The following is a 14,260-nucleotide window of genomic DNA, read 5'->3' on the forward strand; positions in this document are numbered from 1 at the left end:
GAACTGAACCAGGAAATGATAATCAGAGTATGTGCTCTTCCTTTCAGCCCACCTATTTCTAAAAAAAGGTCAACTATGTCTGTTACGTATGTTTCGTACTTGTTACCAAGAAAACAAAGCTTTTAAAATTACCTCCACTGTTACAAAACAGATGCATCAAGAATAAATTCTATGTCTCCACCACTGTAAATAATCTTGTGTATTGTATCTCGGATTGGAGCTGGTCAAATATTTAGGAATTGTTTACATTACAATTTCCCCCCTCTATCAATTAAAAACATTTGTAACCACCACACATTCTTCAACCAGCTCTACACTGATTCACACGAGTGTTAAAGAAACGCTCCAATAAACACCAAAGGATCACACGGAGATTTGCTACTGCGAAGAGAATGTTTTATTAGTTACAACGCTTCATTCAGCTAAATCCACATAGTAATCCATACAGAAATACTTCAGAAAAAAGTGCAAATTCTCAGTCTGTATTTATAATACACCCCAATTTCTTAAAAGAAAAGGCATTTGAAGTAACAAATGGAAGAATAGGTAACAGATCTAAAACGTTCCTGGGTTCTAAATCGAGAGCAATGACTTCAGGTATTGTGGGTGCTATCATCTCGGAAGAATCAGCCATCGAGCATTCGTGGGACATAGCTGCTATATTCACTGGGAATCAGATCAGAATTGGGCTCGGAATGCCTGGGCTTCCCCATGCAAACAGCACCCCTCTCTTCTCTTGGGTGTGGTAAGACATGCTTACAAATGTTTGTGCCTTTTAGACGTTCTAGGTAAAAATCATGAAAGAAATATCCACCAGGAGTGCTGATTCAACTCTTTGCTTGATCTTTTAGGATCAATAGTTTCCTGAACAATGGCAAAAATCTTCCCCCTTGTGATGAGGCCAAGTAGCCGGGCTCAGCGTGAGGGACTGGAATCCTTCTGTCCCTCAGGCTGTGGAGTGACAGGAGACTCCCTGCAACCCAGACTTCGCAGTAGCCATCACTGCTTCTGTGCTACACTCTGGTGTGGGGAGCGGAGACCCCACTCACAGGCTCCAGACAAGACCTCCCTCCCTGCCACGAAACAACACTGAGTTTGGGGCCTTCAATGGAGACAGGATTTGGCCCTTGATCTAAATGAAAGAAATTGCTGCTGTGGTAGAAGAGCAGTGTCTTGGCATATGCCTCTGCCACTTCAGGTCCGACATTGCCTAGATGGAGTCTCAAATAAGTCTCAAAGCAAGAAGCCATAAACCCATAGGGCCCTGATCCTACAATGAGTGTGTGGGGGCTCATCTCACTTTAACGGAGCTGTTGGGGGGGAGCAGAGGTATGCCCACAACACAGCCAGTTTTAGGGGCAGGCCCGTATCTATACTCAGCAGGTTACTTTGTTATTCCTTAGCACTAGGGGCTTTGCCCTGCTTGAAGCTAGCAGTGACCACCCTCTTACTTTCCATGCAAAAGTTTCAAGGAAGTTCCTAGAACTCAGGGTGCTTCATGAAACATCCCTTGCCCCCAGCTATAGGGAGCAAAAGCTAACACCGCTGGAGGGGCAGAGTTCAGGAATACTATGGGGGCACTGGCTGAGAACAGAAGAATTTCAGAGAAGGAGAGGGCATGTTCTGACACCCAGGTAGACAACTGGCTGTTTGCTTCAACATTTCCAATCTCTTTGGCCTTATTTTTTTCCCTTTTATTAAAAAAAGAGAACTGAAATTGCTAGTAACCTGGAAGCCTGGTCTATGTGACAGTGGGGGATAAAGGTGCTACCTGAGCATTGCAGTACCAGGGGTAGCATTATCGCTGGCACCCGTGGGCAGGCACCCTGTGAACGGAGGAATGCAAAGCTTAAAGCCCAGTCCAGAGCTGCATGTTGCCTGTAAGGGGATGTTGCTGCTGCGTGTTATCATAGACTACCCCAGACTGCAAACCAAAGTTAGCCAGCATTTAACCAACCTGCGCCAACTACACTGAGGGAGGTGTCCTCTTCTCAACCCACAAGGGAAACTGGATATTTCACTACATACAAATGCAGAGCAATCTTGTCGCTAATGGGTTACAAGATCAACCCAGTAGAAGACTGGCTCCCCCTCAGGTCGCTTCCCTTCACTGAAGTCCTCGGTCATAAACACAAAGACAAAAAGCCCTGGGAGTCCACAATTGGGCTTGCATTGTAAGGGCGCATTAGTGCATGCCTTCTCTTGTAGGCTTCCCTCTGCCAAAACCCCAAGTCTTATTGAATCAAAACATGAGCAGTGAATCCTGCAGGTGAACTGTATCAGGTTCAGTAGTCAGCTCAGAAAGATCATTTTAGTGTGTTCCATTTATTCAGTCCCATTTTAATGGGAAAACATCCTGACCCCAAAGACAGAAAAGGAAGTAATTGTACTTCTAACTACAGTAAGAGGTTCACTTAAGTTTTGCTTTAGGACATACCTGTAGTCATTCAGTGCTGCACTGCCAGGAAAGAGGGGAAGCATGCATTAACAGCTTTTGCTATCCACTCCTGCTGCAGCTCTAAGTCTCATCCAGAGTTATGACGAGCCGTGATATTGCCACTGAGGGAGGTGGATAACAGCTGTTGATTTCCTTTTACTAACTGAACAGCAAGCACTTCACATTCTGAAGATGATGGTGCTTATGCAAAACAAAAATAGAAAAGGTGTATTATAAATAGTGTCAACTTGCCTGGCAAATTTATTATGCTTTAAAGGATCATATCCTAGTCTCGTGGAAGTTCTGCCACAGACTTGAATGGGATAGAGATTAGGCCTCTGTATGCAGCAGTACAAAAAAAAAAAAATAACGAATGAAACTACTCAAATGCTAGACACAAATAATCACTGGCTCTATCATACCCGATGAATCGCTCCACACCAACCTTTAGAAATGCATTTTATAAACAGGAAGCGCCGTAAGTCAGTAAACATCCAGACGAAAAAAAAACTGGTTCGGTTTAGAATTAGTCACCTCCCCATACACAGTTTAAATATTTCTACAATGCAAACAAAACTATTAAAAACGCCCATAACTGAAACCAGATTGTGCACACGTTCAAAGTGCTGAGGCAGTAGGTACAGCAAAAAGGTACTCAGCAGTGAGGTAACAAGATGATCATCTTTCACAGTAACAAAAGTAGGGGAGGGAATGGAGAGAGGAAAGAAAATAACTTCTCCAAATGGAATCGTAGGGATACTTCAAGCATTACACACATCATCAATGGAAAACAACGGTAGCAGCAGATTAAACAGCAGTAATTATTATACCCTTAGAATACAGTAATTCTGATGCCCCACTTGCCCACCTTCCAAAAGCACTTAATCCATGATGTACTGCTTAAGAACTAAGGGCTTAATCATCAGTTTAAGAAAACCACTGATACTCAGCTCCGCCAGATTTGTCAAGTCTCAAAAGCACTTTGAAACCCGCATCTTTTAAGTGTTCAACGGCCTGGTGCGCATGTTAAGATTTATCTAATACTGGATTAGATTCAGACTAGGTATGTAAATAGTGTGTAAAAAAAAGTAATCAGTTAAACGTTTAACTGGGGAACTAAGGATGTGGGGAGTGATGTAGCAACCCCATGTTTTACGCGGGGTCCCAGCTGCTAGCTTTGCGCCTGGGGTCCCAACTACCGCTGGTGCACGGCATTCGGGCATGCGGGATGGCAGCTGGGACCCTGAGCTGGCAGCAGTGTTTAATCGTTAACTGAATTGATAAGAATCAAGCTTCTCGGTTAATCGGTTAAACTTTTACATCCCTAATTCAGACCAGGCTCAGCTAACCAGCTACTAGGAAAGCAGATCTGAAAGCCTTACACAATTCTATGTGCTACACCATACCTATCCACATACACAACTCCATACGCCTTTTACGATGTTTAGCTTTGTTCAAACCACGCACACAAAAAATGAATTGTTCTCTTCTGAATTATAAAAAAAGATTCAAAACCCCAAGGACTTGATCCTGCTGCCAATGAAATTAATGGCAATGCTTCCACTCACTTTAGTGGGACCAGAATCTGAAGTTTAACTTCCATCATGAAAAAATATGCAAAGTCCCAGCAGCAACTTAAAAAGACTTGCTCCGCATATCTTTGGATACCTTCCAATTCGTGCAATATTGTGAAAGCAGTCAAGCTTCATTGCTTTCACCCATTTCCCCCTCCCTGCCAACATCGCACTCAAAAATATATAATAATCAAAGGAAAGAACCCCTTTTGGCATAAGAGAAATTTCACTCAATTGCGTGGACAACTTGGAAATCTCACTTAAAATAAAAAAAATAAATAAACATTGCTTGTAAATAAGGATCTGTGTGACAATTTCCTGCAGTACATGTACATTCATATATAGCTAATACACGTATTTATGGTCAAAGTGCAAAGCCTCTGTCAGCATGACATATCCAATATCTGCACAGAAACTGAAAACATGTTGTCCTTTATATCTGCCTAGCTGAGATATGTACAGCATCATTCTGCACTGTCCTACAGAACCTAGCTATAAGGATATAATAGAGGACAAATTCAAAGGTTTAACAATAGTGGCAAACAATGGTTTAAACAAGTGCCTCTTGGGTTTTAGGAACTCAGCTATATACTGATTTAGAGCAGATTAATCAAAAAAGATACTACTAGAGTCATATAACCATGTTTAGGCATCAGACACCATAGTATGTACTTGTGTGTTCAACTGTCCTACTTAATTATTTTAGTACCATAGTGGCTAGATGTCCAGAGCATCACAGTTCCCATTTTAGAGATTTCTATCACCAGTTTAAAAGACAAAGTGTCAAGCATTATTCTGCACCCAGGGACATGAGCATCCAGAGGACGCTGAACAGGGAAGCAGTATGCTTTTTAAAATACAGTTTTCCCAGAACAGGTGCTAATAGCAACCTTCCAAAGACTTTCCACATTAAGAAAACCAGGTTCGAGTCAAAGAGAGTAAGGTACTAGTTAGGAATTATATCATTAGGAATAGCAGCTAAAAACTTACACGAACAGATAATTAAAGTGAGTTTAGATGAAGGATTGAATATTTGCAGGCAGGGAACATCAGGAGCTAATTTGTAGATGCAACTGTAAGTGAAGAAAAGTGAAAGTAAAGGGATGAATACCCAGAGCCCATGTCTCACCTCCGTTAGCTTCCTCTCTCATAAGTGAGCAGAAAACAGACACTGTCATTTCAAGAGATTAGAGAAATATTAACTGGATTTCCACATAGTCCTTCCTGCATTCACAAGGCATCTATATTTTAGAACAGCCTGCTTTTAGATGTCTGAATTTGAGATAATGTAGAATGAGATCCAGAATATTTTGGGAGAATTTTATAAAGTGAAAGAAAGGCAACTGATTAAACTATGCTCAATGGTCCTCCTGTGGTTAGAATCACTAATTTAAACAAGACACAGACAGATTATTTCCCCTGATTAGGACATCCTGGAAAGGCACTGTTTGATCAGTCAAAAACCAAGCTGCGAATCGAATTGCAAGGAGTTGCCACTATTGTTTCATTGTTAAGTAAACATCAGTATTTTAAGATACACAGGAAAAAATACAATGCACCAAGAGCCCCTCTAATACTAGGATATTTAAATGGCTGAAAACTATATACTGCAACAACTTGTCTAAACTAGACATTTTAAATACTAAACTCTACTTTATCCTACTTGTAAATTAAGACTTGTAACAGTAAATGATACCTACACACTCCACAGCAATTAAGAAGCCGGCTCATTTTGTCAGTCTTATGTGATCACTAATTCCCTTCAAATACACTTATGACTAACAGAACTTTTTGAATTCAAGTCTTTTCAAATCAAAGGTGCTAGGTATTCGTTCATTCAACATGAAACTCAGTGACTTACACTACAGCAGAGTTTAGCAGTCTTAACCCTTTGGAGTGCTACATTTTGAACTATGGGAGTTGACTTTATTATGCTAATGTACATGTGTCTTCTGGTCAAAAGAACATGAAATTGTAGATATTAACTCCCCCAAATCAATTTGCCAGCCATAGCTTTTTGCTGGAAAACTGACAAAAAGATGCAGACTCTTTATTGGTTTTATGAATTTAACCAGTTAGGTAACTGACACACACACAATTAATGCTAAATGGAGTTCTGATCTTGGTTCCTTTGTTCCACGTGACACAGCGCAAGGAAAGTCACTTCTATAACAAACTGCTGGAGGAGATCTACACGGAACGCCAGATCAGTCCATTCTTACTGGGCTCCAAAAAATTCTCAATCAAAGCTTCAATGACTTTCTGTAGTTGTTCTTCCAGAAAGGTTTTGTCACTAGAGGGAGAAATCAAATGGCTGAAGTTACAGTAATATCAAATGATCTATCCCAGAAAAGGCAGCTCCAACACTTTAATAAACTAAATTTGATTAGATTTCAAGAACCTCAGAAGATCCTTAGACTTTTTCTTCCCATACAGCTAATTGTAATGTTCGTACTTGCTGAGCTTCTAGACTTAGAGCTCAATCTGTTTACTTTAGGAAAAAGATAACTGAGAGGTGACCTTGATTACCGTATACAAGTACCTTCATGGGGAGAAAATAGTGTGTGCTAAAGGGCTCTTTAATCTAGCAAGGAAAGGCATAATAAGAACTAATGGCTGGAAGCTGAAGCTAATCAAATTCAAATTAAGCACACATCTGAAACACAGAGGTATTAACCACTGGAACAAACTACCAGGGAAGTCTCTTGGAATCTTCAAATCAAGAAGACCTTCTGGAAGATATGCTTTAGTTAGTCCAACAAATTACTGGGCTCAACATAGTAGTAACTGGGTGAAATTTAAGGGCCTGTGATACACAGATGGTCGGACTAGATGATGTAATGATCTCCTTCTGGCCTTAACTCCTATGAAATCTAATTAATGAACGCAGCAAGGGAAGAAAATCAAGACCAAAACCATTAAACAGAACAACATGTCTCTAAAGACACATACCCCTCTCTCCTGCTACTCCCTGTTGTACAGTATATTTCCACTGGATGCAAGAGGAACTGACTCACTCAATCTGATATTAAGTAGAAATAAACTCATTTGACCTATGTCCTGTTTAGACCAGTTTTAGCCATTTTGACTGTGCCCAGGACCTGGCAAGAAGTTCGTTGCTCTTTAACCCATGAAGACTTAAAATATAAACTAACATTGAAACAGAAGAGTACCTCATCTAGCATAGTATAGAACTCCGCTCCTGATAGAGACCAAAGAATAATGCTTCAGAAGGAGGCATTCAACCTCTATCATTCACCTAGCTGAGCAGTGCTATTACATCAGGGGAGGAAGTGCCTTTCTGATATGCAACTGCTGATCATCTTATGCTCTGGAGTAGAAGGGCTTGATAGTCCTTCTAATTTCTATCCTGGAGAGTAAATGCTGCTATTCTTCTTATCCATTTGAATGTCTAATCCTTTAGAGAAAATAAAACTATTTCTTTGTATTGGTTACTAAAATAAAACAAACCAGCAAGACGTGCACACGCTTTGGGTCTGAGCCAAAGCCCAAACAAGCCAATGGAGTCTTGCCATTAACTGCAGTGAGTTTGAATCAGGCCTTTACTGAGTATGTCTATACTACCCGCCGTATTGGTGGGCAGCGATTGATCCGGGGGGGGGGGGGGGGAGAGAGTGTCGAGTTATTGCGTCCAGTCTCAACATGATAAATCAACCCCTGAGCACTCTCTCGTCAACTCCTGTACTCCACCGCCTCGAGAGGCGCAGGCAGAATCGACGGGGGAGGAGCTGCAGCAGTCGACTCACCACAGTGAAGACATCGCAGTGAATAGATCTAAGTACCTCGACTTCAGCTACATTATTCACATAGCTGAAGTTGCGTAACTTAGATCGATCCCCCTCCCCCCCCAATGTAGACCAGGCCTAAGGAACTGGTTTATTGTCGTTCCTCTCTACGCTGTTCTTGTCCATTTACGACCTTCATGTATGGCAGCATGCTCTCCAGGGCAAGGACAGTGCCTTTGCTGGCAGATTACTGGGCATACAAAGATAGTTTGCCTGAGTTTTTTTCTGCACCTTCCTCTCTTGAGCAGTTAAAAGAGATCAGAAATATAAAGCAAGTCAGCCTGTTGGCCCAGTTCCAGATTTAAAGAAAAAAAAGTCTTACATGGATTATGAACTCCCAAACTGACATTCATTAAGAGAAAGCATCCACACGAGTGCGTACAAAGAGATCACATGCACCAGTCAAATAAAGAACTGCTGGCAAGAGCTGACATTTAGAAAATTAGTGTTCACAATGCCTGCCACTTCGAGTTGCAATTGCCCAGGCGCCAGTCAAACAGAAAATCTATTCAAGGTCCTCAATATAGTAAACAGCTACTAACTGCAATGTGTAAACTGGAAGTTAAATATACTCAAACTTGGGGACCAACAAATAGCTGCATAAATATGAACAAAGCTGCCTAAGTAACTGACCCAACTTTCCCAAGAGCAGAGCACCAATTGCTCTGATTGACTGTGTGGAATGAGCATGTTTGGCACCATGAAAATAAGGCCAGTTGAAGTGTCAGTCTTTAAGACCCTCCCAAGTTTGAAAAGTAAAATCTAGGTGCTGAGAGTGACTCTCTCACTTGGGAGTAGTGTGGCCACCCTAAAGCCCTTCCTTCCAAGAGCAATAAACACTGATGATACAGATGGTATGTGGTGGTATAAAACGCTTCTCCCCAAAAAAGGCACTTGGTACACTAAAGAGGAGTGGTGTTTTTTTTTTTGTTTTTGTTTTTTGTTTTTTTTAAAAGATCAGAGGGAGGAGAGTTTCATATATGCAACTCACCGACACAAAGATTTCATCGCCAGATAACCTAGGGTGCAATAGTGTGATCCCTAAAAGGCGAGTGGGTGGGTGTCTACTACAGTTCATGGACCTCGCCGTATGAGCAGAGCTTGACGAAGAGTGAAAGAAAAGCCTTTGCTCCAGGACGAAGGTGGGAGGGGGGTAAGGGGAAATAGGTTGCAGCAGCAGACTCGTGAAATTCAACTCTTGTCCATTTTATCCACTGCTAACAGTTCTAGCATTAAGCCTCATGAGCAGATCCATGCAGGCCAGTGGCTGGGGAGGCAGTTTAAACAGCCCGAAACCCTCAACACCTGTCCATCAAGTCATGTGCATTACACCCAGCAACTAGGGTGGGAAAGCTCTTATCTGTGGGAATGTGTCTCGCCTAATGCATGTTCACCTACAGGTCTGTGGAAATATTTTGAATGATGAGGGTGTAGCTCCAATACTCACCATTCAAAAGTATTGGCCGATCAAGCAAAAGGAGTAAAGATTGTACAGAAAAGACACAGATTCAGCCAACCTAGTGTTGACACAATGTGGAAAGTAAAAACCCTCACCTCTGATCAGGCCGTGCACACATCTCTGCATAGTACTTGATCTTTGGCTCAGTTCCACTTGTCCGGAGGGTGGCAACACACCCATTTTGAAAAGTGAAGGTGATCATTTGACTCTTTTTACTTGCAGGCAACACCTAATGGAACATCATCATCATTTTAATCTGTACAATCAACATGCATCTCCCCTCCCTGATATCCTAAGTATAATCATAATGAAGTCAGTACTTTCAGCTAGTGACCTTCTGCTAATGCTGATAGATATTAGCATTATTCCAAAAATTGTTTAAAGTTGTTCAAGTTTTTTTATTTATGTGGAAAGGACATAGGACAGACTTTAATTAATGTGATAGATTTAAATCGTCTGCGTCACTGTATTTTCAAGAAAATATACAGTACATAAGAATTCTTCCAGAGACATAGCTACTACCTTGTGGGGAGGTGAATTACCTCTACTGATGGGACAACCCCTCCTGTCAGCATGGTAGTGTCTACATAGAAGTGCTAAGCCGTGCTGCTGTGGTTTTTTAAACGTAGATAAGCCCTACATTTATATCCCAAATACTGGATGTTTGGCATCTTTCTGTATCATAAAATCAACTTAATGTACTCATTCGCAGGCTCAGAAAACACCTTGTCAAAGGGTTAAAACATTAGCCACTATACTAATATTTTCTCCAAGTAACTCACCGATTTCTTATTAAGCTGGCTGCTATCATAGCCAGTGGTAACGTCCCGTACGTGTAATACACCATACGTGCCACAAGACTTTGGATAAGATTTTGGGGAATCAAAATTCCGAAGCTTTTCGAATACTCTTTTGATAGTAGGAGGTTCATAGCACAAGAAATAGGAGGTCTTTGAAATGTGATATCCATACCTACAAGGAAAAATATTATTTTAAATTACAAGAGTCTCAGTCTTCTGCACACTAAGTCTACAGAGTGATCAGTTATCCAGAACAGTGACCATGATTCTCCATATTCACGAGCATCCACACAGTATTATGCAGACACTGGATCTTTCAAGCATATTTCACTGCATTTTTCAGAACCCAAGCTTACTTTTACTTACTGCTGATTTTAAAAGATAGCCTAGATAATGTAAAATGATGCACGATGCCTGTTTGCAGAGCCAAAACCACTGAACTTCACCAATTTACCCTAAAGTGAGGGTCAGTAATGAAGGACAATAATGTACAGTAACCCTCCATAGTCACAGAAATGGACTGAATCCAGTTGAGAGAAGAACTTTAAATTCATGCCACTAAAAATATAAGATCCCTGTTTGGAGCCTGGAAAATTGTGCTTGGAGTGGAGAGCTGATCCAATGCCTACCTCCATGTCTCTACCCCTGGTCTGATCCATAAGCCTTCTCTATTCTTCCTTGGGCCCCCAGCCTCCACACACTCCTCTAACTGCTCCTTTCTGGATGCACAGAGCAGCCTAATTCTTGCCACACCCATCCTTCCTTGCCTTCTACTACATTCTCCTCCATTTTCCCCACTGTGCCTTTGGAAAGATATTGTAAATTTCCTGTCTCTGTGTTGCCCCTTGCCAGTATTAGTTCTCCAGTCCTGCTCTGCGCTGAGTTCAACCTGCTACAATCTACATGTGACAGAGTGAACTCAGTTCAGCAGCAGTCAGAACAGTGGCCACAAGCAGCACTCTGATGGGAGATATTTAAAAGCAAAGGCTAATCCACAGACCATAACAAAGACAGCAAATTTATTTTCAAACTAAACAGTTGACTACTACTTCCTTTTTAGAAGCTATGCTCTCTGGGGATCTGTGTTTATATATAGGACCTAGCATAATAAAGCCTCAAGCAGAATTGGGTATATAGAAAAAGTAAGATACTCATGAAAAATAGCAGTGAACCAAAGACTGACAGTTTTGTTTCAAGATCTGAAATTTTGGGTTTGTATCAGATTCCCTGCAATTTAACTGCAAATTTCAAGGTTTTCAATTATTCCTTAATTATTCCAATTAAGTGGCCATTGTATGTGATAAACCTAGCTCATCATAGGGTAGAGCCTAACTAATCCAAATCAAGCTGTTTCAATCTGTTAACTAGCAAACACTTCACATAAAGAGTTATTTTCTTAGCACCCCCAGAGTATTTTTTTTTATATTTCTATAGCATCTTTAAACCCTGATAGGATGGGGAATTATGGAACAAAATGGAGATGGAGAGGATACACAGGGAGGAAAGAATCAAACAGCATAGCAAGACAGATGATGAACTGGAATCCCAAGGGCAAAAAGACAAGGACAACTTAGAAAAGCACAACTGAAGAGGAACCGAAAGCTATTAAAGTGACATAGGCAGAAGCTACGCCTCCAGCAAGAGACTGTCAAAGATGGAAGGCAGCGATGAAGGCCCTGTGGTCTGCATGGAATAAAGAGGCATAAGTCAAATTAGTTTACACTCCAAGCACTTTACAAAGATATACGCAGAGCACCACTAAAATACAGAAGGGAGCATAACCAACACAACCTAACAGTGGGATGAGAAATCATTTTTTCTAGGGACAGATCCAGGGCAAACCTCTATTCTTACACAACCTTTTAAGATGCCAATTCAGAACTGACTAGGCCTCCTCCATTCTTAAGGACTATCCTCCAACGTGACCTGTATCTACCTCAAGGAGAAGAAGAGTTGAAATGACCCAGAGGTTTTTAAACTGTGTTTCCAGCAAGTCAAGGCATTTTATATCTAATGCTTTTCACTAGAATCATCCTCCAGTAAGGTTAAAGGAACGCACACTGTAAAGACTAATCAGGTCTAATTAGAAGTAGTTAACTTAAAAAAATAAATAAATTAAAAAAAGCGTGTCCCAAAACCACTTATTTTAAGAATAAGTTTTTCAGATGCAGAGCTCATTGTTAATTAAAAAAAACTTGTGATTTTTTGGAAATCACGAATATAACCTAAATATGCTATTGTCTTTAGTTCCTCCACACCTCTTGATTCTGCCTGGACTTCTATGCTTCACTTGCCCTCCTTCCTTAAACACAACATGAAAAGAACCTCAACAAGAGGTCAGAACTTCTCTTGCAAGATGTTTAAACAAGCAAAAATTAGTAGATAGAAGTGTATAATGTAACTCATCTAATAGTAGATTGATTAAGATGACAATTAACTAAAAACACAACCTTTGCTAGTAGGACTCTTTCTGATATTTATTCTAGCAGCCAAGTTTTTAATATCCTCCCCTCTTCCCCATCTCCTAATCACCATGTTATCTGTATCAAACACAGTTGACAGGCATCATATTTCTCTGAACAATACATACACATTTAATGTATATTAATCCAGTTTACATTTATATGGTATTAATGTTTTATATTGCACGTATTTTGTACAGAAGAATGTGTGTCCTATTAGCAAGTGACAGTGCTGAGGAAATTGTTGGATTATGCAAAACTCAGGAAAAAAAATCAAAAAGGAAAGTAGAGCATGTTAAAAAACAGAACTTACATTTCATATATTTCAGTTAGTTGCTGTGCCAATGTTAGGTTCTTGGTTTCCAGATAAGATGCCATTTCAGCTATAACCACAGCTGCACTCACGCCATCCTTATCCAACACTGATGTGCCACACATGAAACCTGACAATCACAAGACTAGTGTTCAGAGCAGTTCTATCCAAGATTTCCATTTGTTTTACTCAGGTGAAGTGTTAAACTTCAGATGCCCTTTGTACACACAAAACTAAACACATGTCCAACTGCTGCCATTCTATCTATGCATATGCTACACCCATCTACCCAGAAAGCCAGCCAGCCTAGGAGTTATGGGAGTGGAAAGATATACTGAACAACCTATCAGTTTCAGGTAGACAGAAGCCTACAGCCCTACCATGCTATGGTACAGTTCCCCTCAAATCTCACACACTAAGCAGGGCTGGTTTGAGCAAGTACACTTGTATGCTGCAGGAGTGTTGCCAGTGATTTGGTAAGCAGCACTAGTCCCACAAGTCAATCATGAATCAATGCCCCACCCTGCTGCCAGATGTGTAGCCTTTTGGAGGACATCTAAAATCAAGGTCTTGACTCCTTGCAGTTGTTAAAGATCCTTCTACATTTTATGTAAACTCAGGGATGTTCAATCCAACTTGGATAATTGCAATCTGCTTCCCTAAAGTCCACTTTCACTTTTAATTGGATATACTTCCTGTGCTAAACTGATACGTTTCTATGTGCTGCTAATCAGCTGCCATGTTCCTGTGATGTTGCACCCTATATGATTTTATAAAATATGCTAATGAATGCGAATATAATGTAACTGGAATATGCTTCATTCAAAAGTTCTCTTGTAAGGTATCATTACAAAGCTTATAATCTACTGAGTGTGGTCATCCTTTTTGTATAAATGTATCATTCTTGCATCTGAAACTAGAAATATGAAATATAACTCTGAGGGCCTATTGTAATTATGCAACGTGTGGGCCATTAATGGTGGTTTGGAATCTTGATGGCTCCCATTAACCAGGACAATTGTCTGTAGATGGCTTTGTTTTACTTGCAAGTCTTCCTGTATACGTGTGTGCTGGCAAGTGGGTAATGAAGTCTTGCAGTGCCATGTGATCATGTCACCTGAACTGGAATCCTCCTTTAACCTGGTGCTTTTCCATTTAGAAGGAGGGGGTGGGACCCCAGAGAGGGACAAAGAATTCCCACTTTATGTAAAAGATATGTAAGTGGGTGGAATAGAACAAAGGGGGCAGCAATCATGAGAAATCCCCTAGCTACCACCTAAGCTGAAACAAGGGCTGTACCAGGGGAAAGGATTGTGCCCAGACTAGGAAGGCGTCCAGTCTGTGATAGAAGCTTATTGAAACATCTCAGAGTGAGATTTTATCTGTATTCCATTTTCTTACTGTATTAG

At 40.8% G+C, this 14,260-nt stretch overlaps 1 protein-coding gene across 3 annotated transcripts in view; it reads right to left on the reverse strand.

Moving 5' to 3' along the window:
* Positions 1-378: 378 nt before the first annotated feature.
* PGM2L1 (phosphoglucomutase 2 like 1) overlaps positions 379-14,260 on the reverse strand; it is a 94,210-nt gene continuing 80,328 nt past the window's right edge. For all 3 annotated transcript variants that reach the window (XM_038403982.2, XM_038403971.2, XM_038404007.2), the window contains 4 exons: positions 12,852-12,981; positions 10,059-10,248; positions 9,372-9,505; positions 379-6,304 (listed from right to left, as the gene is read on the reverse strand). In XM_038403982.2, coding sequence (XP_038259910.1) covers positions 6,202-6,304; positions 9,372-9,505; positions 10,059-10,248; positions 12,852-12,981 — 557 coding nt within the window. In that variant the 3' untranslated portion in view covers positions 379-6,201. The remainder of the gene's footprint in view (positions 6,305-9,371; positions 9,506-10,058; positions 10,249-12,851; positions 12,982-14,260) is intronic.

This window comes from Dermochelys coriacea, chromosome 1, assembly GCF_009764565.3.
Source record: "Dermochelys coriacea isolate rDerCor1 chromosome 1, rDerCor1.pri.v4, whole genome shotgun sequence".
In the NCBI taxonomy this organism is placed as follows: domain Eukaryota; kingdom Metazoa; phylum Chordata; order Testudines; family Dermochelyidae; genus Dermochelys; species Dermochelys coriacea.